A 26521-nucleotide genomic window follows, 5' to 3' on the forward strand; every position below is an offset into this window, starting at 1 on the left:
TTCTTCTTAACCAACCATAGGACCGTAGCCAGAACTACTTAGGACTAATTGTTCTGTAGCCTATATACTGTAGACATACAAAGACATAGCCCAATCCTTGTAATGATCAGAGTCATAAGCTAAATTACTGATATTACCATCTCTAAGAAGGAAAAGAAATAAGAAATAAAATAAATAAGTGAGCATGTTCATGTTCGGGATTGTTCAGAAAGGAGGCATAACTTGAGTTTTCATTGCAAAAACACATTTCGGCGTGTGCCTTCTTCAGTGTGCAACAATGTAACACTGTCCTGGGTTGCACATTTATATTTACTGATTCAAGATGTATTATAAAAGAGATAAATGAGTAAAGAAAAGTAAGGCTGTTATATCAGAAACACTGAAAATGCATCTTTCTTGGTCTGCTAGTCACTGGCCTTTGTTTTCTTATTGATCTGAGGGATTTATAAAGTAAAATATGGAAAATTAACAGAGAAGGAGAGAGGAATGCACGAGTTGAGAAAAGCGCTTCACTACAACCTTGAAGAATGAAAAGACAGTGTTCAAGCTGAATGGAGGGGAGTTTGGAGGCTGGGGAGTCACCATGGCAACAGGATTTTCTTTAGAGACACGTTAAAAGTGAAAAACATAGTTTGGACTGAATAACCACCCCATCAAAAATCCTGTAGGTGAAAAGGAGGATAGAAATGAGACTCCTTATCAAATGTGCACATATTAGCCTGCATCTTGCCCACATACTCAAACCTACACAGATTCCCACACTCACAAAGACAGTGAGTGACTCTTGCAGAATGGATCATGACAGTATCTCAACGGAGTTGATCTAGGGTAGAAAACATCGATCCTCGATCCTTTCAAGAAAAAAAAAAACGCCTGTGAAACATACATATATACGGTATAACAAATATGGAAATATACTGTAACATATATGGAGAAGGCAGAGGTCTTTCATCCCCCACAGAAACAGAATACAAATTAGGGGCTCAAGGTTTCAGTTAGCTGTGTAGGGCTAGGGAGTTTCAAAAGGCTGTAGTTCTCTGTGTTTATGACCAGCACTGGAGTGAATGGGAGGTGTATTGCTGCAAAGGACTTAGTCAGTAGGCCTACCATACACAGACAATGAACAGAGATAAATAATATTCAGGATTGGTTCTTTTTCTGTAAATTTAATTTCGGTGTCTTCCTGTGCTTGGCTGGCAGAGTCATGTGCAAAACAAACTATCTCTAAACCACCCTGTCGAATTACCATCAAGTTCTTTACCATTTATCTTTATGTTTGAGCCACAAGTGGCTTCACGGCTCATTGAACTTTGCCCTACATTGCCTATCACACAAGACAGAGTGACCAAATCTCATATAGAATTTATAAAGCAACACCACCAACAACAAAAAGATAGCCCTAGGGCTGGTTTCAAGGGATCTGGATTTGCTGTGCTGGTATCCCTTTTTTTTATCTCAACACAGCAGGACTGCAGAGTCCACTGCACCGAAAGGATCACTCATCTTTGAACTGCTATTGCCATGGACACCAAGATAGGTTAAATGCCACGCAGTCACCTCATAAACAAAGGCGTTCAATGGATACTGCAGTGTTACCAGAGAGAGTAGAGAGAGAGAGGTTCCATTGGCCCATTGTTTCCTGGTTCTATTATGGCCCCCCTTAGGCAGACCTAGGCAGACCTAAGGACTGTTCTATTCATTGTAGGAGCATTATGACACGGCCCTTTAGTCAGACCAGAACCTGTCGCGTTAGGTGCCCATAGAAACCTATTATGTTGGCATATCTCTATACTTAAAGAATCTCTGGTGTTACCGCATAGTGTCAGAGCAGAATATTACAGAATATTTGTTTCACGGAGTGCAGTTTTTGAGTAAAAAAAGGTCAAATACAAGGTCAAAATAATACAATGCTATGAGTAAACACTTGCACACATCTACAAAATGTGCTTAGCTAAAAACACTAGTCAATCTGCATTCTTCTGCTTACTGTTGTGTGATTTCTGGTGCATATCATACATCTTCCTGTCTGTCAGGAAATAAGGGCGATACACTTGTATGTTTTTTTGGTGCGAGGGCTGCTAAGTCAACAGTTGGTCTAGGGCTTTTGCAAACAAAGCACGTCAATAGCGCAAGCCAATAGTAATCTAGCAGACACACATGGTCGCTCAGGCTGCTAAAGTACTGTAGCGCTCCGTTGAGCTTGTTGTTTTAGCTCATGTTATTGTGACACAGGCTTGCTGATAACATGGGAGGCCGGAAAAAAAGTATGTAAGGACGGATTAACTCAAAAACGGCAATGATAAAGATGTTGTGGATCCACAGTTGCATTTTATCATGGCGTTATGTAATCATAAACTGACAAACTGTAAAAGGTTCTACTTCTTTCCATTTCATTTGTATGAGTCAATTCAATTCGTTTTTAGTCTTCAATTATTTCATCACAGTCACTGTACATCAGTGATTTTTGAGAGCAGCTACAGTATACACCTGGGCAGCCATCTGTGTCTGGATTGGAAACCATATAAATGTCTGAGCAGTTCCAAATATCAAGATCCAGGCAACATTGAAAAGGTGTCAGGTGCCATCGCTGGGATATTGACTCTGCATGTGGAACGAGGTAGTATATCTCTTTATGCACTCAATAATGAGGTCACCATTGAGTCGTGAGAAAACGAATGGCCAGTGGGGCCAGATCATTGAACTGTGCAACTGTGCATCTGTAACAGATGAGTTATGCCAAAGCCCGGGTCAGGGTGGTGCCAACTCCCCTTAGTCATTCTAATTATGGCAGCGATGGGATTCGAACCCACGCCCCCAGAGAGACTGGAGCCTAAATCCATCGCTGTTAGGTTCAAACCCTTAACATTTGTAAATATGAAACACCTGAAATGAAAGACACAGAGAATCCTTAATTAAGTTTCAAGCCGGCTTGGAGAGCGGATGGGGAGAACCGTCAGTCACCATTTTCCCCACTCGTCCTAACCGCTGTAATATCTCCAAGCCATATTTATTGTAGGATTGTCCCTGATAACAATTATCTCTATCCGCTAAAGGGAAAAGGGGGCGTACCCGGATAGAGATTAATTCATTCACACACACACACACACACACAGACACACGAACACACTAGCCAGGCTGCGCCCTCCTAGTGACGCAACACCTTCGGCGGCGCTGCAGATCGAATCTCGATTGCAAGTCTATGATAATCAGGCAACGAACACACAGTCCTTGGCCTGCCATGTGGAGATGCAACTCTGTTGTGTTTGGGCATTCCATTGTTCTGGTACAGATAAAGTCCTCGCACAGTCCAGTTATCTTCTGCTTAGCCTTGAACAGGAATTCTTGAATGCGAAAGGGCACATTTGTGCCAAGGCAACATGTTTGCTCTCATATGGAATAAAATACAGTTCCAACATTTCCCCCTGTTTATTCTATATAGAGGCAAACATTAACATCATCCAGTGATCACTTCAAATGATTTTTTCTTTAAATAGGTACACTTAGAGGCCCCGAGCATAATCCCCTGGGTCAGGGAACAGATCAGGGATCTGGGTGGAATCGTCAGATAGGTGTGGAGGCTCATGGTCTCCACCAACAACATCATCATAGTGTCATCGACATCACTATCCTGTCTAGTTAGAAGAGCATATAGGTTTGACATTTTTTCTTCCATTTGTGCAATGGCAGTGGTACTAAATCTGGTGCACAACACTCTAATACCAAGAATACAACAACATCCACATAACGTGAGGATCGCCGCAAATATTGCAATAGACATGATTATGGACGCTGCCAACTGTTTGTATTGGCCAAACATGTCAGAGGAACCATCCCACACTGAAGTATCGACCCCGGAGTGGTCTCTCATTTTCTTTTTGGTTGAGGGATCCCAGTCCCTCTATCGCCCTGGTGAGACTTCCGTCATCTGCCGTATTGTTCGGTATGAAGGAACAACATTGATAACCAAAAATAGAGCACACACTCCTATCGGCCAAAAGCATATCAACCGCAATACGAGATTGGAATGCGATTAGGCAGGTTGACTTCAGTTGTTCATGGATGGCCCTGAACTCGAATTCAGTTTTGTTGCCCAGCGCCTGCACATTATAGTGGAAGTTGTTCATTCTGTCCACATTTTTGTTTATGGTACACCACCAACATACAAATGATTCAAACCCTGATGCAATTTGATTCCACATTGTAGCTCTCTTATGTTTGTTTTAGGTTAGGTTAAGGGGTGAAGTTTCAGAACAAGGTTTCATTTAACATGTGCCCTATACACATATTTGTTTAATGCACTGATTAATCCTAAAATATCTCTCCTGTTTGAGACATGTGCCATCCACATGACTCAATAAGACTTAAGTAATTTCCGAAACAGACTTTGAGCACAGTAAATGATGAGAAGTAAACATCTTCCAACACCCTCCAGTTCATGGGTGCATGAGTGATTCTACGATTCCCCTACGCTTTTGGCAAAAGCAAAAAGTCAATTATCAGTATTTTTCCCAACTAAATGACCTAGATGTTTACATAGTGCCAAACAAACAAATTGCCAAGCTTAATCTTAATAGTTAGTGGAATTGGCAAATCAAATCCACGGACTTAAAAGTGTAGCCGAATCAGAGAATCACTCGCATAGCCTACATCAAGGCAGGCTTTTTCAAACATTTGTTTTAAAACTCATCCACACACAGACATTAGTGTGGAGGAGGTGCGCAGTTGTAACAGATTAGAGAGCATTATAATAGAGATGTTTTGTTAGTTTAGACAAAACAAAACCCAAAACCGCCCAACCATTCTCTCATAATCTATAATCAAAATAAAATAGATAGCTCTACATTCCCGGGGAACAACAATTTATCAAGAGCAAAATTATGAAAAAGAAAATTACTCTGGTCAGTATCTGACTATTGTGGCTCACGTTTACATTACAGTTCCTTACAGAATAGGCGATAAACGCAAACTGACAAAATGTGGTGTTGACCACATAGTTCATCCAATATAGAATGTAGAAGAAACATTAAGAAACATTAAGCATGCCGTACAAAATGACTATACCCATAGTATTGGCTGTCTTTACATGATAGTTAGGCCTGCATAAATCACTTTGTAACAGAACTGAAATATATATTGGCATGCAGTCCTCACTGTCCTTTTGTCATGAGGTCATGGTGATATAGGGGCCTAGCCCAACTCCTGCCAATAATGTCAGTACATTCAAAAATGTATTTTGTAAAAATAAAATAAAAAATTTGAGTATGAGTAATATTTGAGAATCCAATAATATCCCTCCTGTTGATACATGGCTTAGCCCATGGCTCCACCAATTTAAAATGAATGACATTTATTACTACTCTCTACTTTCTCGAACCATTCCAAAGTTTCAATGTCATCACCCAGACATACAGATCACTAGATCAACCAATCAAAATGTAAGAGATAAAAAGAAAGAAAACACAACTGCCATTGTAAAATACGCAACTTTAAAAGAAAAATGAAACAAACAACCGGACAGACCCTTTATCTAAGGTATAAAGGTAAGACCTTGTCTAACTTTAGGTCAAACTTTTCATGGTTTGAAAGAAAGAAAAAAATAACAGTTGTTATTTTATCAAGTGTTATAACTAAAATTATTACCCAATTGAAACAAAACAAACTCTGGGAAAATCTTGTGAAACTTATCAAATTAAAAACAAAATTCACTTAACCTAGCGATCATTGGTATTGTCTAGGTTCCTTCCATTCACATCAGCTGTGTTTCAGCTCGTTTCCATAACACTGGGCCTGTTCCTCAAAGAACACAAAAAAAAGTATTATAGGGAAAACAACTTTCTTTCATGTACACTCAAGCCAGATCAATTTGAAATCAAATCAGAGCAAAAAATTATTGACTTCATGTATCGGCTACATAAAACATTTTGTAACGGAACTAAAACCTTATTGGCAATCAGTTTTTCACTTTGATTGCAAGTTGACGACTGAAATGAAAAGACAGAGTTAGACAACTGTCTCTGTTTAAAAATCAAACAAATGAAAATATAAGGATCCCAACGTCATCAAATTCAAACTTTTAAAAGCAAATAGAGAACATTGACATGTCTCATCACACACCATGTGAAGCAATGTTCACACTTACAGTATTAAACTAATGACAATGATAGATATTTAACATAACTTTAAGCTTTGGTATTGTTTATCTAGGTCGGTGTTCAGTTTTTTTTTTTATTTCTTATTGTCTTTTCAGTGACAAACAGGTGGTTTAGCATACACTGTTGGAGGTTTCACTATTAAGTGTCTTTCTGTCTCTGCCACAGAAATTTGCATGTTGATAGTTTGGGCCTGCTGTGTCTGATAAGGGTTGCCTGCAGAAGACCTTGGGCTACTTAGAGAGAGCCTCTGAGCCTTTTAATATCTATCCGAGCTAATGAAAACATCTACACATAGGACACTGTTATCTTTGCTGGGGTGATTTTGTCAAGCGCCTCTGTGTATTCAGAGTCTAGTTTTTGCTGGTTTATCAGAGTCAACATTGTCATTAAAATAAAGTTCCAGATCATAATTGCATTGGAAATGTAGTTGAGTACTACTACCCAACTTTTAGGGTTTTTTTTTTTTTTTTAACCAAACCCATGATCCATTGATCAATAACTCATCAAAATAGAACATAATAAGGCAAGAAATTCGATGAAATAAAACAAAGAAATAAGTCATAGTTAAACGTCAATAAAAACAAAATGACAACCTAAATTTCTAGAAACGTTCAGCACATGTGACCTAACTCTCAGACCAGGTCCAAATTGGGTTTACTCACAGCACCTTTGGGCCATCAAATAACGCCTGCGTTATTTCAAGATCTCAAACCCATTGTTCTTTTAAAAAAAATAAAAAAAAAATAAATAAGAGCAAGGAGAAAGCTTCATCTATTCTTTAGAAGAAACAAAGACATTTTGGTACTGTAAATCATGAAAGCAAACTCTTTTGCAACTACACTACACTACCATGACAGTGCACGGGGCCTTTAGTAATACATTATGACTTGGTCATTGCCATTCTGGTAACAGCTAATTTATAATGCCGTGTCTTAAAGGCTTAAACATTAACATGTTAACTTTCAATTGAAAATAGTAAAGAAACAACATAACTCCACAACCCCGTTTTCTCCTAATCAAAAATAAATGGGTAAGAATGTGTGGAAAAACAAAATCATGACAAAATCCTACACCTCAAAGTTGAATTGTAGAATAAAATAAAAGGCTTATTCTTATTTTAAAAATGTTGTTTCAACATGTGCACTCCCAAGCTCCAGCTAACTCTGAATACAATAGAGTACCTCCACTAAACACTCAAAAAAAAATTCTTCCACTCTCAGACGTATTTAGGCACTCACTCCACAGATACACACGTACACTCCACAGACATATATACAATCTTTCTCACACACACAGTGGGGTGTCCCACTAGGACAATTCATACAACAAATAGGGCCCACACAGACAGACAAACAGATATCCATATTACTTGCCTTGTATGACACAGTGTTATAAAATACAATTATTATTATTATTATTATTACTATTATTATTATTATATGGTAGGCTATCTGAGACATTAACTGCTCAGTGAGTAATCCAAATGGCTGTCATTTGCCTTTTTTTTTTTTTTTTAGCACCAGAGTCACAGAGGAAACGTACGGGGGTCCCTTTGACCAGAAGGGTAATTTCAGGTCTAATTTTTTCTTGGTAAACCAATCCCTCTAAGTTTAGAACGACGTCTACCTCTTCCACATCCCCGTCCGTTTTCCTCATTATCATCAAACCAGTCATCGGCCGAGGGGCCATGCCCGTACGGTCGATACTGGTGCTCTCGGTCTAGTCAGGAATTTTGGTGTTGGCCTCGACGTTGGCCGTGATAGTTTTGGTGTTCATTGTAGTGTTCCTGTTGGCCCTGCTGGCCAGGCCATAAATGTTAGGTTTGTTGTAGACAACTTTCCATTAAACCCATAGTTTTTTACCCAGTAACACAGCGGTGCTACTGCACTAGGATTTTCTTTATGCACAATTTTCCAGTCCTTGCATTGCATTTCAGCAAGGAACTTTTCACTTCTTTTGCTGTTACTGCCCCCCATTTCTGTCTCTATGAATTTAGTCCCAACGTCACAACACCTACAGTGCCTCTATTGTTGGATACACTTTTCAACAAGATAGCGATCAACGATCGTTTGTGGTAAGATTCACTTCAACCTCACAGGTGGAATCTTCTTGCATACAGGCTTTCCACAAAGACTCGCTATTTGGACCCTTGTTGTATTGGTATGAAACGTAATTACCGAGTGGTAATACGAATCCTTTCACGCACACTTTCTCTCAACGCAGAGAACACAGAATTTAAACTAGTTTCTCGTACTAGGGGAGTCTGCCCTCCCTTTACGTTTTACCTGATAGAGTCTAGAATTGTCAGGGTTTTGTCTTCTCTTATTTTACCGTCTTTTTCATTCAATCCTTTTTTTAAATAAAAATAAAAATGTAGGCCTACTCCACGATTCTCTGGTCTTTTCAAGATTCCCGTCAACCGTCGGATCCCAGCCTGCGAGGGAGAGACCAGTCCCGGAAACGGGTCTTAGTGCTGTGGCCACAGACTTTCCTGGTTCCCTCCTCGCGTGCTGGAATCGTCGGTATCTTGGGATCCGGCTCTGAAGGACCAAGTAAAATGTTAGGTTCAAACCCTTAACATTTGTAAATATGAAACACCTGAAATGAAAGACACAGAGAATCCTTAATTAAGTTTCAAGCCGGCTTGGAGAGCGGATGAGGAGAACCGTCAGTCACCATTTTCCCCACTCGTCCTAACCGCTGTAATATCTCCAAGCCATATTTATTGTAGGATTGTCCCTGATAACAATTATCTCTATCCGCTAAAGGGAAAAGGGGGCGTACCCGATAGAGATTAATTCATTCACACACACACACACACACACAGACACACGAACACACTAGCCAGGCTGCGCCCTCCTAGTGACGCAACACCTTCGGCGGCGCTGCAGATCGAATCTCGATTGCAAGTCTATGATAATCAGGCAACGAACACACAGTCCTTGGCCTGCCATGTGGAGATGCAACTCTGTTGTGTTTGGGCATTCCATTGTTCTGGTACAGATAAAGTCCTCGCACAGTCCAGTTATCTTCTGCTTAGCCTTGAACAGGAATTCTTGAATGCGAAAAGGCACATTTGTGCCAAGGCAACATGTTTGCTCTCATATGGAATAAAATACAGTTCCAACAATCGCCTTAGACCGCTCGGCCACCCTACCACTTCCCCTTAGTCCTTCTAAATAAAGCACAAACACATATCCTCAAGTGGCTTATTGTTTATCTAAAATGAATTTGAAAATAATCTTTTATATGATTTTGTTCATTTCAACCAATAATAATAATAAAAAGAAATACTTTATTAGTGTATTAGGGCAGTGGTTGGCAGGCAATACCAGTGGCTGCTTCAATGGGCTATGGGCAGAGACAGTGAAATGCAGAACCTAGAAAATCCTTAAAATGGCTCTGAATGCTATATGACCTCACACACAGTTTGTGATAGATTTAAAATGGCTTGAAATGCTGAAATCAGCCAATCACCATCAAGAAGCAAACACAGAGGTTTAGATGTAACAGATGAGTAATGCCACAGGCTGGGGGGTGCCACACACCACCCTTGCTCTCCAGACTTCTGGCTCAAACAAATGAAAGACACTCTAGCTTTTGGAGGACACATCCAAGGGGAGTCTATGGCTGGTGGGCTTGCATTTCAAAAACCTCTATAAAGAAGTTGCTGAAATATGTATGCAGATCCTGCCTGCATTATTTACTAGGTGCAAGAATACAATGTCAATTCAAAACAACTTTTGTGTGGGCATTTACGATGAGAATGACAACTGAAAAATCAGGATAAAAAAAAACGAAACCACAAAGACATAAACAACACAATTCAAAGTGCCTATTAACGACTGGCTAACGAATCTGATAGTGGCAATCTCACTGCTACACCACATCTGGTTGGCAGATTTGCAAATAGCAAAGAGCCCACCTGTTAGGCCCCGAGGCAGTGAGAGCGAGGTAAGTGGTGTATGGCGGAGTATGCCAGAGACATAATCAGGGCGAGGAGGAAGAGTGAGGAAAACAAATTACCAAACTGCCATGGCACCCACTATCTGGTTCTGCTCTCAACAGACCGTGGTACTAGCAAACCCAACAGCAGATACATTCACCCCATTAAACCTAATGCAGTACTGGCTCTCACACCACACAGCTGTGAAAGAAAAATGCTTCCATTTTATACAGGCATGGCATGGGCTGCTATAGGACAGTTTCATAGAAAATAGACAATCATCAGCAGCATCATTATTGTTGTTACAATTACAAGCAGCAGAACACAAGTTTTGTATCTATGCAGGGCTGGGTGACTGGTTAAGACACGTTAAACTACAATTTTCACCAGTGTTGTTATACACGTGAGGTAGATGGACCCTTTGCGCAGCATTTGCTTGAACAAGACATGAAAGAATTGTGGACTTGTTTCATCCCATTTTGGAGACTAAAATATGCACAGTGCTTCAAAAAGCACACTGAAGCCATTTTCCACATATAAATAAGATGCTGTATTCTATTTGCTGGTCAGGTCACACCTTCCAATACCCTTTTCTTCACACCTCTGTTGAAATGTGTGGGCTTATTTCTTCTCTCACTTCACAAAGAAAAAAAGGAACAGTGACATTTCTTTTAGACACTTTATTGGAATGCATGTAATATCATAATACTCAAAGACATAAATAAATTTTAACTTTTTTTCAGATTTAACACATGTAGAGGCAGGGAGGTGGTGTATAGCCACATACTCACCAACCCACACATACAGTACACATACACCAGAGTCCTCACTTCTGCTAGAACAACACACACATCACAATGAGAGCCAGGAAAGGGACAAAATCACAAAGACAAAGCATTACATTTCACAGCACCTGGGCGTCTGCTGGGGGCGGGGGCAGGGGCAGGGGCGGGGGCAGGGGCAGGAGGTGGGGATGGCGGGTGGGGGTGGGGGCAGGTGGGTGGGGATGGCGGGTGGGTGCAGGGGATGGGGATGGGGCAGGGGCAGGGTTAGGGGCAGGAGGTGGGGATGGCGGGTGGGGGGGGGGGCAGGAGGTGGGGATGGCGGGTGGGGGCAGGTGGGTGCTTGAGTGCCTGGGTTTCAAATCAGCACTGCAGGAGGGGCTGGCATCCATTCACCGTACGCACGCCATCACAAACATGCCAACACACGCTCGTACACCCATACGCAGAAATGTGTACACAGAAGTGAGTCATATTGCTGACGAGACAGCATGAGAAGCTCAGCTTCTGGCGGCCACAGCAGCGGGAGCTTGCTCTGTTGACTGCAGCTGTTTGCCCAGGTACTCCCTGAGAAGAGAGCAGAACAACAACAACCACAAGGCATCAGAACACCAGGTAGGAAAACACTGAACAACACAGTCGTCAATAAAAAAAAAAAGCTGATTGAAGGAGGGAGGAAATGGGAGCGTTGTCAGGCGTTCATTTCCCTTACCACAGATTTGACCTTTCTGTATTGCCATTTCACAATATTTGAAAATGTGAGCGGTCATAGGGTTCTCCTGGATATAGAAACATCTTCACCTCTACTATTGACCTTTCACAGATTTCCACACACCATCTGACTTTGTGAAGGTTTGGGGTTGCTTTCCTGATTACATTAAAACAGTAAACATGAATCGGAATATCCTTTTTAACCTGTTGGAATACAGTAGGTCAATATACTCTTTTGAAATGGCAGTTGAAGGGGGAAAAAATCATTGCAAAAGATGCTCGTTTACAAGATTCAGACAAGCAAAAAAAAAAAAACCCACAATGATTCATAATTGGGTAGGCGGTAGCAAGCATATGTGACCAAGGCTCTATTAGAATGGCTGCCATCAGTCTGAGTGTTCCGCCAGTCTGTTTATCCAGTCACTCTTTGCCCCTACCCCTTGAACCATCCATCCACACCATCTGTTTCAGACACCGCTCCTTAGCAACACAGAATGGTGAGGAGTGGCAACTTTGCAGAAATAAAGGTTATGAATGACATGAAACATAAAACAGGGTGCCATTTTTAAAATAGCACAGATGTGTGATCAGCGTTAGGCGTCCACACAGGAGCTCTACTGTACTCTTTAAAATAACACTTTCATTGGTGTAGGTATCTTAAAAACGACACACCATTATCCCGTATTCCTCTGTGTACACATCACAGCTTTGTGTAAGCATTTCACCAAGTGAAAATGTAGCAATTAGTGATATTCACTGATTCATTTCAAATACAGCATATAAGATACAGTATATTGTTTTCATGTGAAAAATATTTTTGTAACGATTTAGTTCAAACTGAATTTATACCCGGACTTGGCCCTGAGTAGGGAAATGTATTTAATAATGTATTATATGGGATTTCCACATAATCATTTCATTTATTTATAACCATCATTCCTCAAAACATGCAATGGTTGGTGGCACCAACTGTATCCTTCCAGTATCCAGTTTCCATTTTCTTGATGAAAGCAAACGTCATACACAGAACACTAATCAGTTGTCCCTTCTCTTTGCCTATATAAAACTGCCGCACTATCCAGCAAGCTTGTCACAACAAAGCTGTTGTCTTGACAGCAGCATGGCTCCATTGGGCTGTAGGCACCTACAATCTGCAGATACACAGAATCCAAGTCTTTCATCAATGTTGCTTCGCTAAATCACCATATCTCAAAGTACACACTATAGAGAGCCCATCTGGGTCAAGTCAAGTCAATTCAGCCAGGCTTAAACCTCGAGAGGTCAGATGTAAACAGATCAGGAGAGCATCTTCAGTTCCAGGGTGACACAGTGGGCGAGAGTGCACGAGGTTGGATCCTCACGTATCGATCAGCTTGTGGCTTTGTGAAAACGAGTGCATAATAAGCTGGCTGCCTGGGGTACACTGTGCATGAACACTTATACTTGAATATGCAGGGCATATGAGACAAGCATGTTGAGAAGAATTAAATTCTCTAGGAGCTACTAACAAAATATTTAACAGCCTTTCAAAATTGGTTGGTTGGTTGGGGATTTAACATGTACTACAAATGGAATGTATTATATGTGTGTTTGACATATTTGTGATATTGTGTACTTATTTAATAATTGTGTACGAATTTAATGCATGCCTTCCAAATTCAGGAATGTATGAAAACATTGCATTATGCATGTTTATTATATGGTTGTGACGTCATCGGTCGAATGCTCCATTCTTTTCAACGGGGCTCCCCAACGTTCGCACGTCTGTTATTTTTCGATAACGGACGGGTTGGTCTATAACAGACCGCTGTCAATGGCAACAAGACTTTTCACTGCTAAAGCGACTTTTCAACAAGACTCTAATCAGCTGCTGTGATAGACAACACCTGTTGTCCTGGCTACCTAGCTGTTGCCTAGCGGTGTTCCACAACGGCACTGTTTTGTTTTGCGCAGCAACAATCTTAACATTAAATAGGCCTAAAGAAATGTCCCCGCCATGTGTGAGTCATTTAAGTATATCCATATAATAAGCGGGTTAACTTTCGGCGAGTCGGTCGCTTTGTGGAATAGCAGCACTTCAGAGAGAACAAGACCCCTCCGCTCCGCGTCGGGGTCTAAAGATTCTCTCTGTCGTGCTGCTATTCCACGGTAGCGACCTTCTCGCCGAACGTTAACCCTTACTTATTTCCCTACTCTGCATCTGCCCTTTTCTTCTAGTAATGCTCCATCACGTATCACATATGCACAGAGTGCAACGTTTCCAATTAAACCAACAAAAAATAAATGATACAAGGTTTGACTAGTGTTTTAAATTCATAGCTACTTGCTGTGTTGCCACTTCACAGACATTGCACACCAAAAACAGCGATTTTAGTTATTTAAAGGTAGTGAAAAACCATGCACAGATACTCTAGTTTTGAACTATACACAGTAAATACAGTATGTACATGCATTGAGAATTTAAATTATTGTTTTTTTTTTAAAGATCAGTTCAAATACATCAGTGAATGTAAATATAACCTTTGCAACAAGTGACACGTGAAACCATAGAAAAGCGTTTCTGGTTATCATAATTCTGCTAATAAGTGATAAGCTTGTGTTTTTGGTGAGAAACATGCAGAAATAAAACAGAAGCCACTATTACTTAAAACAGGAAATCAGGAAATATATGCACTGGCACTACACCCTGTGACTAATTACCACAAACAAGGGCAAATTTGAAAATGTTCTCTGAAGCTTCCACAACATCTTGTACAAACATAATTTGACTTCCATGTTTCACTGTTGTAATTCTGGTGTTCAGTTCAATTCACTTCAGTGACAGCAATCTGCCAGTTGGTGAGAAAACAGTTGCTGCACATTTTGTAAGAACATAAACTTGTTTATTTGATACTCGTTTAAGAGTATCCCCGTGTTTTTGAAAAACCTTGGAGATAGCATAGCTAAGCCTTCCTCATATGCCTTCAAGGTCAATGTCTTTTCAAGCACTGTAAGCCTAGAGCCAATTCCCAAGGACTCAACCATCAGAGAGGGATGGATAAAGGTCCGTTGCCATCACAACCAGGAAAATGATCAAGTCATCAACTAGAAGGCTTTGCACAACTTTAAAGCCACAGAGAGGTTTCATGTGTAAATAGTGTTTTGCATCTCTGTAGAGTATAGTAATGTTTATGAGGGGTCAAGCTATTTTTTAAATGTACATCTAAATACAACATTTATATACATTTCTTTTAGAGACATTCAAAACCTTATTGTTTTCTCCAGTGATGAACAGTGGTTAATATTAACGGGCTAGAGAAAAGCTATCTACCAGAGTATAGTTAATACACCTGGCAACAAACTAAAAAAAAAAAAAAAAACACCTAACAAAGCCAAGGTATAAAGGCAACACTATCACAGTACCCGCTTTAGTCTCCATCTGCATCCCTGTTCCACAAGAGAGAGCAGGGAAGGTCTCCCGCAGCTTTGGACAGCATGGGCACCAATGGGAACATTACCAGCCTCCACCTAAAACCCCGCCGGGCCGTTTTTCCAGCCATCGCTTGCTGCTTCACATGCTCCGGGTTTCTCAGTGTGCCCAGGCTACAGATTCTTCCCATGCACCACCACCACATGCGCACCACTGTGCCAAGGCTTCCCATAACAAAGAGCACTCAGCACTCAGAGTCTTACAAATGCTCTCATTACTTTAGAGCCATCAACAGGCACTTCAGAATCCATGTCCTCCGAGCTGGGCTCTCAGATGAGGCGCTCGGCTCGGCTCGGCTCGCGCTCCAGTGCCATTAGCCAGAGGGGAATATGCACCAAATGTGCTATTCTGTAGACACGGGCCATGAAGCCTGGTAAGAGACACTGCTCAAAATCTGACGACGGTCGCGCTCTTTGTAACCTACTCCTCAATACCCCTGATTGCACTCTGGCAAATATGCAGACAATATGGGACAGATATGGCCCACTATTAACATTTCAATTGTAAAACAGGGCAACGTCAGAGGCATCTGAATAAGGAAATTTACATACAGCTTGGTGGGTTTTTTTCTTCATTCTACCAGTAGTAATAGAACAGACACACCAGCAAATAAAAACCTGCTTGAATGCAAACCACGGAACCCTGCTCGAATGCCTCAGAGCACGTTCCACCCCTTTGAGAAACTAATCTCGGGTCAAAAGCTCATGGTCACACTCTCACAGGAGATCTAACCAACTCTTGTCTTTGGTACCTCTATTCGTGCTGCAGCTCAGGCAGCGGCACAGTCTTTATCCCTGTACAAAGCACGAGTGAGATGAGATCGGAGGACACACATTAAATCCGCTCTTTGTTTCCATAAATCCAACGGAGTGTAGACTCACCCTCTTGTACAACCTTCCCTCCTACTCACCCCCTCCCTCCCTCCCTCCCTCTCGCCTCATCCTCCCCTCTTCGCACCCATTACCTCCTCTCTGGTCTCCTCTTAGATCAATACACCTCAACAAAGGCATTGGAAATGTCTCTCTGAACTCAGCTCATTCTCCCGTCAAATTATCTTGCTCTGCGAGCAGAAGGAAGGCCTGGTGCATGATAAAAATGAAAAACAAGCACATTTGAATGAATAAACAGTCTGGTTCGATGGCTGGATAAAACAACCATTGCTGGCAGTACTCCACACATTAGCCCAAACACGCCAAAGTGGCTGAATCATCTGATGAGAAAATGTATAGCGGACCTAAAGATATCGATTCACTCGCAAATATGTCATGGCAGCTTAATGACTGTCTGGTGGAAATCACCCTTGCCTCACCTCCACTGGTATAATGCCAGCTGTGGGAGTCCATTACCAAACAAGTAGATAAAGATTAGCCTAGCTGGCCAGTCGTTCTGAGGCACACCGTAAAAAAATCTGGCTCCTAGTTCTAGACATTTAAGGAAAGTAGACTCTTCGGATCTTTTTTTTTCTTGCCTCTAATATTCAATGCAAAGGCAAGAGTTTTAGGGTCACAGTACCAACTTTGCGTTGTGTGTTCACAACTCACTGCATGTCCAAAAAGAACACACGCATGCTTGTTCAAATATTCAATGCTGTGTGTTATGTACATGTATGCAAGACCGCACATCCCTGGGGTTTAAGCCATGCTTATCTTTACTTCCTGAAATGACCAGAGGGTTTGTTTTAGTTTTGCTCTTCCTAGCCAACAAAATGTGCGATGCCTTTCCAGTGGCTTGAATCTGCTGGAGGACTGGAGCGGTCAGACCTGGCTCTGATGATTAGGTGTGCTCAGGTGTGATATGACAGTGTGTTTACATAGTCTCTGTGAAGGGCCAGCAATTCGCAAGCCTTGTGGGGTGTCAAATATAGCCTACAGTAGGTCCAACCCGAGTGAAAATAGAGCTGGGAGGATGACCTGGCATAGACATAATAACACAATGTGCTGTTCTGAAAAGTCAGTCTGGATCATAGTACATGAAGTAGTATTGTATTGAATAGTATTGTATAAATTACATGCATGTTTTCACATTTGTCAAATGGTAAATGATTTAAACTATTATCACTTTAAACTCAATATAATGTGCAATATTTTATGTATCTTAATGTTTTGTAATTGCTCTGCAATAGACATGTTTTAAAATACATGGTTGGCTTAGCCTGTTGCTCATTTGAATTGTATTTGTTTAAAAACCTGTGGAGTCCACTAACAACACAAAAACCCCAAATACTAGGTTTACGGTACAGCTCCAAAGGCAACAATTCAGTCCTGCCAGACTGAAGTGAAGCCCTGATGAGAGCAGGCGGACTGAGATGTGCCCTCTCGTCGTCCCCACAGGGCCTGAATAACAATCACTTGATCATGTGAACTTACCTCTTCCATGGATGTGGAACAAAAACACTAGCAGATATCCATTCACAGACATGTCCCATTTTTTTTTTTTTAAATAATATAGAACAGGTTTGTTTTTAGCCTTTACACTCTAGTAAATTTAAGATAAAAGGACCCCACTAATTTAAATTGCCTAACTGAATTTCCATGAAGATCTATAATAAATATTTCTCAGTTATACTAAAATAAACACATATTGTTCAAATATTTATGTTCATATATATACACATAACACTAAACACTAGTTTATTCATTATACCCCATAGATTTCCATACCACGTTTTGGTGCTTTGGTGGTTAAGGACATTCTAATTAGCCAGTCTGGTGATTTAGAATGTCCATATCCACCAAAGTACCTAAGCGTGGTATAGAAATCTATGGGGTATAATGAAGAGGGAAGTGTGGGTCACCAGATCAAAGAACAAAAAACAGCTGACAGCTAAGCATCAAGGATATCTGGGCTTCCATGACCCTCATGCAATGCCACTGCCATTGACTTCAATGTTAAACATAGTCAGGTCAGCAGTCTAACCCATGACTGCGGTTTTGAGTCATGAACCAGGCTGGGACTTTTTAAAGCCTCAGGAAGCTTTTACCAGTGTTTAGAGTTAATTTGTTGATTCAGATGATTAGGTTAATAGCTTGTTTAGACAACCTTTTCATGACATGCTAATTTTTTGAGATAGGAATTTTGGGTTTTCATGAGCTGTATGCCAAAATCATCAATATTAAAACAATACAAGACCTGACATATTTCAGTTGGTGTGCAATGAATCTAAAACATATGAAAGTATTTTTTTTATCATTACATTATGGGGAAAAAATTAACTTTAACACGATAGGCTAATTATTTGAGAAGGACCTGTATGTATTCAAGTCTGCTCGTAGCTGAAAAATGGACTCAAATTACTAATTGTCATTCAGAGGCTTGATCTGACTAAATCATTTTTTTTCACTGGTCAACTAAACAACCCAAGATGCAAGTCCTGCTCCCCTGCTCCTGAGACACTGGCATACTGCCATCCCGTTTAATGTGAAGGCTTTTCCCACCTGCAACCACTTATTGTTTGTGGTGTTTGGACTTTTTGTTGTTTTGTCTGAATTTGTGTTTTATTTTTGTAAGATCCAATTTGGCAGAAGACAGCAACGTTTCAATGAGCAGCATCGTTGCAATACCTACTCTGGGGTGCATTTCTCGAAACCATAGTTGCTAACTATGTTAGCTACTTTGTTGTTGACAAACTACCCAAGTTGCTAACAGGGTAACAACTTTGCTTTTGAGAAATGCACCCTGGTCACCATCCTACACAGTGCACCCTTAAAGGTACACTGTGCAGGAAATGGTCAAAAAAAGGTACTGCAACTATGCTGCTCATTGAAACTGCTTTGCCTATTGCCAAATTTGATATTTTCATGAAAGTTTACTAAGTAATAAACTAATATTTTAAAGTATGGCCCAAGTACAGTCATTTTTGCAGCTAAAAATGGCTATTTCTGGAAATTCTAAATGGCGGACCAAAGATCCCCTTTTCCATGTATGAAAAATGCATTTTTTCTAGTCATAATGAATACTTTTCATTTGATGCTGGTGATAAGTATTCATGAAAAAGGTAACATTATTGAATGGGTAGCATGAATTCTGGAAATAAACAACTAAAAATCACACAGCGTCCCTTTAAAAAAAGTTTAGTTTAAGGGCTACTTCAGCATGAATCAGTCTATATACTACGAGGGCTATGATGAATCCTATCAGGCTCTTACCAGTTGTGCACCATGAGCTTCTGCACTGCCAGCAGGGCATTGTAGCGGACGAGCTGGTCCTCATGGTGCATGTGGTTCATCACCAGCTGCTTCCCGCCCAGCTGCTCAATCACTCTGAGGGACAGAGGAAGAGGAAGAGAGAAGGAAAGAGAGCCAGGAAAATGTAGACAGGGGGAGAGCGAGAGAGAGAGAGAGAGAGAGAGAGAGAGAGAGAGAGAGAGAGAGAGAGAGAGAGAGAGAGAGAAGGAGAAAAAGAGACAAAAAAGAAAGAGACCAGGTGAAAAAGAGAGATACTGAAACATATGATGATCAAGTACCGGTACAAGTTGAACCTGGTCTTATCTTCTACTTCTAGCCAGAATGTTCTTTTCCCCCATGTGTTTTGCTGACATGAGAGGGGTGTGACAATCTAGTGTGTGCAAGCAGTGGTGCCGGTAAGCCCGATGAAAAGCGATTTTTGTCAGGCCAAGGCCCATCTGGAGCCAAAGCGACTCTGAAGGCAGGATGTGTCCTTTATTTGAAACCCTGCACCAGAAGCTGCCATTTCAGAAGCTGAAAAGACGAGGGAATATCGGCCAATATTTCAGCCAGAAACATCTTGACATGAGGCACTTTTCACTTTTGTCTCCAAATTCAGACTGGGCTCATCGGGTTGAAAATGTGACAATGGGTGAAAAATGGTGTCTGTGCAAAAAAACCCCAAAAAAACAACCACAAGCTTGAATAAGCAAAGCATAAATGTACCTAAGAAACTAAGGCTGATTAAATCTAGAATATTACCACAGTGGGGCAGTTTAGCTTGCCCTATATGCACTTATGCACTACTTAACCTTACACAATAATAACACAGCACCTGCTTTCACTAGTGGTCAAGTATTGAAGGTAAAGTATGTGCTAGAAATAAATGCTGTGAACTTTCCAAATAAAAAAAACAAAACAAAAAACAAATTGGGTGAACATGCCACTGTGATTAACTGACTGTCAATTCTGCACATTGTGTGTGCACTGGAGCAACAACTCATCACACCCTTGGCTGCATATCCTGGAAACAAGCATGCAGTGTGAACAGCAGCACATGCGACACTACCCCTCCAGTCAACAGTGGGGCTGGGGGTAGGCGCCCCTGTTTGTGCAGAAAATACAGGAAAAGGGAAGGGAAATTAAAGGGAAAGGAATATATGTATCCTACATCACAAAAATGAAGAAATAAGTTATTTTTCATATGAAAATGAAAAGTCTCAACCGCTTCATTTTTGCCTCTTCAAAGAAAGGTAAAATTAACTATTCATTGTTGATTGGAATCCTGAACGGCCTCTCCAAGTGTATGTAAATTTATACAAGCTACTTACTTCAGGTGCCACATGCTAATGAAAAAAAAGTCTACACTGAAACATTTTGAAGATAAGAGAAAAAGCTTTCAAACAGCCATTTTTCATCCCTTTAAAACATGCAAACTTAGTTGAAAACAGACTAATTAAAAATAAGTCTTGACCCTCAGTCATTCCAGAGTTGTTTGCACTATTCAGTAGGTAAAAAACTCCAAGGGATCCATTTCACATTGGTTCTTCTTATCTTCAATTTTCCTCATTTACCAAAACCTCAAATGACTCCAGCTATGCAAGCATGCATCAGCGCTGCATTTGCACCCCTTTCTCCCTCTCTGCAAGGCCATTCACATTCCATGGAACCCTGGAGATGTTCACCAGTCAAAACAGCTGGGGCCAGAGAGATCGCGGAGAGAAACCAGAGGACCGGCAATCACAGGAGACAGCCACAAGGCCCCTTGAGATAAAATCATAGCAATTTCCCATGGGCTCATCTGCAACAAGATCCACACACAGATATTGCTCTGGGGAGCCTCAATGACAGGATGAGAGGGTCCCGTTGTCACTAATTCTCACCAGTACCTCACCCCAGCTGGGAGCACTTGGCCCAATGACCACAGAGGCGTTAAAATCACACAGAAACCCCACCACCATGTCCGTGCTCTGGGGTGGGGGTGATCTGGCACTGCTCTGCCTAGTGAGTCAGATTTGAAATTACAGACCCAGCACAACATGGCAACATCCTCTACAGCGGAGTGACACGAACCTCTACCAGAGACATTAGAGAGATAAACTTAGAGAATCTCTGCCTCTACCTTTGAAATGATACAAGGCCGTCAACACAGATATGACTTTCCATCCAGTCTTTCATTACTCTCTTATTTTCCCTTATTTTCTTCATCATTATTATTTCATCAACATTCAAAATAATGCTGCATGACATCAGCTGGGTTGTGTGTCATCAATTAACAACTAAGGAGGCAGTCAGGCTTGGGATGTGGAGAAGTACGCTCGTACATCTCATTGACGTAGGACTGCAACATTTTTCCCCTTGAAATGATTTCCGTGCAGGGCATCTTTTTCTAAATAGCCTTGAGTGGGGCTGCACGATTATGGAAAAAAATGATAATCATGATTATTTGGATCAAAAAGGAAGTCACAATTATTAATCCTGATTATCCAAGAGAGGTTTTTTTTCCACCTGAAATTAAGTCCGCCCTACTAGCTAAGATTAAAAAAAAAAAAAAAAACATGTCATTGACAATACCTCCATATATCTCCTTATATCCCATTTTACATCACTTGAGGTACAATAGTCTTTGACGTAGTTTGAAAGCCCATCCAGCGTTCCTAACAAATACTGTGATTCTATACGTCCTTGAAACAACAGACATTTTTCCTCAACCGGTGATTTGCTCAATTACACTCTCCTGAGTACATACTGCACATATAACTATATAAATGTTCCAATGAATCCACAGACAAACACAGACCATCGATCTAATCTTCTATAGCATTCATAGTGTTCATAGCTTCTTTCCTAGGCTCTGTCCCTCTTGAAAGAATCGTAGGCTATGAGATAAAAGAATGACTTCAAAAGAACAGAGCATTCATAGTTCACTATGTGCAGCACTGATGGTCTAAAGGGGCAGGAGGGTGAGATGGAGTAGGTGCTGAACACAAACGCATCCTTACCGCTTTCCTCGTGGGTAGTGACGCACGTATTCTCCTACGTCGTGAGCCGCCACCGCGATCACCTGTGGGTCGTCAGAGAGCTCCAGCAGTCTGGTCAGAATCCTGGAAGAGAATAAAAGTCAATAAGAGATAATAAGAGTATGGCATGTCACATAGGGCACCGCGGGGGTGGGGGGGGGGAGAGTTGGGGGAGGCAGGGCATACATTCACCACAGAAATTGGTTAGAAAAAGGACCGGGTGAGAAGTATTTCAGAGAAAAATATCATTAAGCATGGGAAGAAAACATTTCATGTCCACTCGTAATACACTGGGACAATTTTTTCACAAGATAAGATTCTTAAATTATAATTTCACATCAGCCTCTCCATCCCAAACTTGAGATTGCAAAGAAATAGACCACCACTCAGCCGACACCTTTGGCACAAAAAACACATGCAATAATCAGCCCATGAAAGGTGTGCTTTGAGCAACGGAAAAGGAGCAAACAGCTGCACCACAAGTAGCTGGCATATGGTCTGGGTGACGCATACAACAAGTGACTCAAATATCCAGGACCAACAACTTCCCGGCTCCCCACCCTGACTGAAAGATGGCGCAGGATGAAAGTGTACACAGAGCCCTAATTGAAAATTACATCTGAAACAGAGACAGCTGTTGATTGCTGTGAGGTAAGTCATGATGGAAATAAGATGAGCAGATTACGACTGGAGTTGAATTTGAAAAGGGCCTGCTGCCAACGTAATTGAAATCTGGAGAGGTAAGAGTGAACATGAGTGTCTCAAATCACCTCCCCTTCAGTGGCAGCATACTGGCATTATCCTGCTAGGAAACCACCACAATAGGGGAAAAATAGGCCTGACCCAAAATGGCAGTAATTCAGAATATAACACTTTCAGACCTACTTACACAAGGGTCTCAGCTATAATGTGAGGAAAAGTAGTTACCTGTAAATGCACACACATTTTTGTATGCATGGGAGTCATTCTATAAAAAATCTGACATTTGGAAAATCGAACAGCATAAAAACATCATAAACCAGTATTATAAATTCATTTTGGCAGAGGAAAGTAATGTAATTTGTTGATTTTTTTGTATTATATTAAGTTAAGACTTGAGATGGACCCCTAATTACAGAATGATTCTTTTGACTAATGAAAAACCATATAAAAACAACTTTCCACGTGTTCGCATAAAAAAAAAAAAATAAAAAAAAAAATAGCAACAAAACCACCATTGGCTATTTCATTTTATGGAACAAAGCGGAGTCTTCAGATCCTTACTTCAATAGTTCGTAGTTCTTCTCATTCAGTCGCACAGCGTTCTCCCGCCAGAACTTTTCAGATTTGTGAACGGGGCTCCACTCCAAGCGTCCAGATTTGAGTTCAGAGCTGTACTCATCAAATGAGCTGTGGCATGGGAAGAGAGGGGTAGAGATAAAAACGAATTACTTTGAGAACTAATTCAGAGGAGTTTCTCATATCTGGTCAAGAAGCCATCTACAAAATGCAAATGTGATTGGATGACTTTCAGTTTGATTAGTGCAGTGTTTTTCAACACTGGTGTCGGGACCTAGCCTAGCGAGCTAATTTGCGGCCTCTACGGGCGTCTAGATTTCTAGGCTTGTCGGGACCCCATTTGGGGTCGCCTGGAATTCAAACGGGTTCACCTGAGATGTCTGAAAGTGTGTGAAAAAAAGAATTCTGATAAATATTCATTAATAAATTAATAAAGAAATTATTCAATATTCTCTTTGAAACACAATTTACAATCTTAGACTGTATAGGTTTAATACCCTACTACCCCTTATGTAGCTCATGTTTTCATTTTTGTCGTGAAAAAAATTGTATGGGGTTCCCAGAACAAAAAAGGTTAGGAAACACTGGTTTAGTGTGTATTGAATATTCAGACAATAATTGAATTCATTTGTAGTTAACATATTCCCAACATACAACCTATCTTTTCATATGAAGCGTGTGCATTTATAAATGAACAATAGTAAGGAGAATAGTGGTGTTTCTGACTGAGTGATTTGGATGAGAATCTTTAGCTCTGCTATTTTATTCACCTACTGCAGGCACTGTATATAAATGTCTACTGTGAGGAATATAATGTACCACCATTTCCCATTTCATTTTGTTTTCATTCTCATATAGCTTTTATTACTGTCCTATGGCTATTTTACACTGCACTTATTTCATCATTTGCTCCCCGCTGAACTTAATAGAAGGCAACACAGATGACAGGTGGGATACATTAGTTGCAATGTATTAGTGGCTAGTTCTGTTTTTTTCCCCCCATGTAATATTTTTCTTTTTATGTTTCTTTTTTATTGTGTTGAATGACTTCCGTCTCTTGGCCAGGATGTTGCAACACCTTTTTACTGACAGTACATTGACTGCAATTGAAAGCCACTCTGTGTGGAAGGGACGACAGGAAGGGATCCATTCGGGCTTATTACGCAGACAAAATCACTTGTGAAACTAAGAGTGAGAGCAAACGTCATGGGCTGTAAAGGCTATTAGACCGAACAAATCTGGGAAATATACAGACATTACTGTATTGGAGAGTTTTACAGAAGTGTTTCTGGATTTTTTTTTAAATTTAATCCTGTGCAACGAAGACAAATGTATGACTATTTATTCTCGTTATTTTGTTTAATTCTGTGCAACGAAGACAAATGTATGACTATTTATTCTCATTTTTTTGTTTAATTCTGTGCAACGAAGACAAATGTATGCCTATTTATTCTCGCTTTTTTTGTTTAATTCTGTGCAACGAAGACAAATGTATGACTATTTATTCTCGTTTTTTTTTTTTAATTCTGTGCAACGAAAACAAATGTATTACTATCTATTCTCGTGTTTTTTTTTTAAATCCTGTGCAACGAAGACAAATGTATGACTATTTATTTTCGTTTCTATGGGTACCTCAGGTCCTGCACGCTCTCTCCAAGTCTCTCCAGCAGGAACTTGATGTCGTCGGTGATGTCCTCATCATCGTACTTCTGCTGGTCCAGATTCTCCAGCTGCTTCAGCACCTTGCACTGGATCATGGCCAGGGCGTACTCCTGACGCGTCTCCCTCTCTGCAGACTTCTCCAGCAGGTTCTGCAGACACGCAATGGACCCGACATATGCATCATAAAACATGAAACAAACAACTATGAGCATAATATTACATTGCTGATATCTTTTTTCTTAGAGTATATGGTATTTTATATGTAATTTGTTTTTTAAGTAATTTATTTGTCACGTGTATGATTATGATGAGTTTAAGTATCCCTCCCTGTGTTGTCAACATGAAGTCTGCAAGCTAAGGCAAAGATGGGAGAACATAAAGAGGCACCATATCTGTTTAAAAGGAGCGTTTTCTCTACCATCTTCGGCGCCCCCAATTTCAAATAGTAAACGTTGCAGTATCCAAAAGATACAAATGTTAAGACAGAAGGTGATGCAAGATCATATACTGTATAATTATTAAACATTAATTAACAATTAATATTAAAAATAATAACGATGCAAAACAGAATATTTTGTATTGACAACCAAAGTAACAAATACTGTGTTAAAAGCGTCCTTTATATGACCTGCTACACAACGCAATGGCACATTTCTAACCTCATACCTCTTGAATACTTTGCATCTTATACAACTGCAGAGATGAATTCAAAAACATTCCATTTACCAAACACCTGGCACAATAAACATCTGATAAAAATATCCCCTAATGGCTGCAAAGCTGAGAAAAACGCCTACACTAATGTGACGTGGATTTGTCAACTCAACATATTTGCACCCAACAACAGTGTCATGCCAACTGGAGTTTGAGAGAAGTCTGCCGGTAGCATTACTAACAGACCTGTTCATGCAGAAAATGAAGGACACACACTCCCATTGCCAATGCAGAGTGTTTTACTGAAATTATGCTTTGGCCACTATCCTTTCGAATTTTGCAACACCCGTTGAGAACTCATGTTGAAACATGTTGAAAACCCACATCCACACCTAGTGATTGGTCAGCAGCACCAACCTGTATTCAAATAACCGTACACATCACATGGTTTGTTAGTTTCATCACATTTGTTAGTAATTTTTAAAGATTTGCTTTGGTCTTTTATGACTTTATTGACAGGACAGTTTGAGAGGTGGATAGGAAGCAAATGGGTAGAGAGACGGGGAGGGGTCAGCAAATGACCCGGACCGGGAATCGAACCCTGGTCAGCCGCATGGCAGACTAGTGCCGCACCGGCTGGCCAGGGCAGGGCCATGCGTCACATGTTGATAGTTTAAATCGCAA

At 40.7% G+C, this 26521-nt stretch overlaps 1 protein-coding gene across 2 annotated transcripts in view; it reads right to left on the bottom strand.

Annotated features, from left to right (window-relative positions):
• Positions 1–11166: 11166 nt before the first annotated feature.
• Positions 11167–26521, bottom strand: part of atp6v1h (ATPase H+ transporting V1 subunit H) — a 39425-nt gene continuing 24070 nt past the window's right edge. For both annotated transcript variants that reach the window (XM_063219016.1, XM_063219015.1), the window contains 5 exons: positions 25154–25332; positions 23507–23632; positions 22226–22327; positions 19206–19319; positions 11167–11447 (listed from right to left, as the gene is read on the bottom strand). In XM_063219016.1, the coding sequence (XP_063075086.1) occupies positions 11381–11447; positions 19206–19319; positions 22226–22327; positions 23507–23632; positions 25154–25332 (588 nt within the window). In that variant the 3' untranslated portion in view covers positions 11167–11380. The remainder of the gene's footprint in view (positions 11448–19205; positions 19320–22225; positions 22328–23506; positions 23633–25153; positions 25333–26521) is intronic.

The sequence above is a fragment of the Engraulis encrasicolus genome, chromosome 16 (genome assembly GCF_034702125.1).
Source record: "Engraulis encrasicolus isolate BLACKSEA-1 chromosome 16, IST_EnEncr_1.0, whole genome shotgun sequence".
NCBI classification, from domain to species: domain Eukaryota; kingdom Metazoa; phylum Chordata; class Actinopteri; order Clupeiformes; family Engraulidae; genus Engraulis; species Engraulis encrasicolus.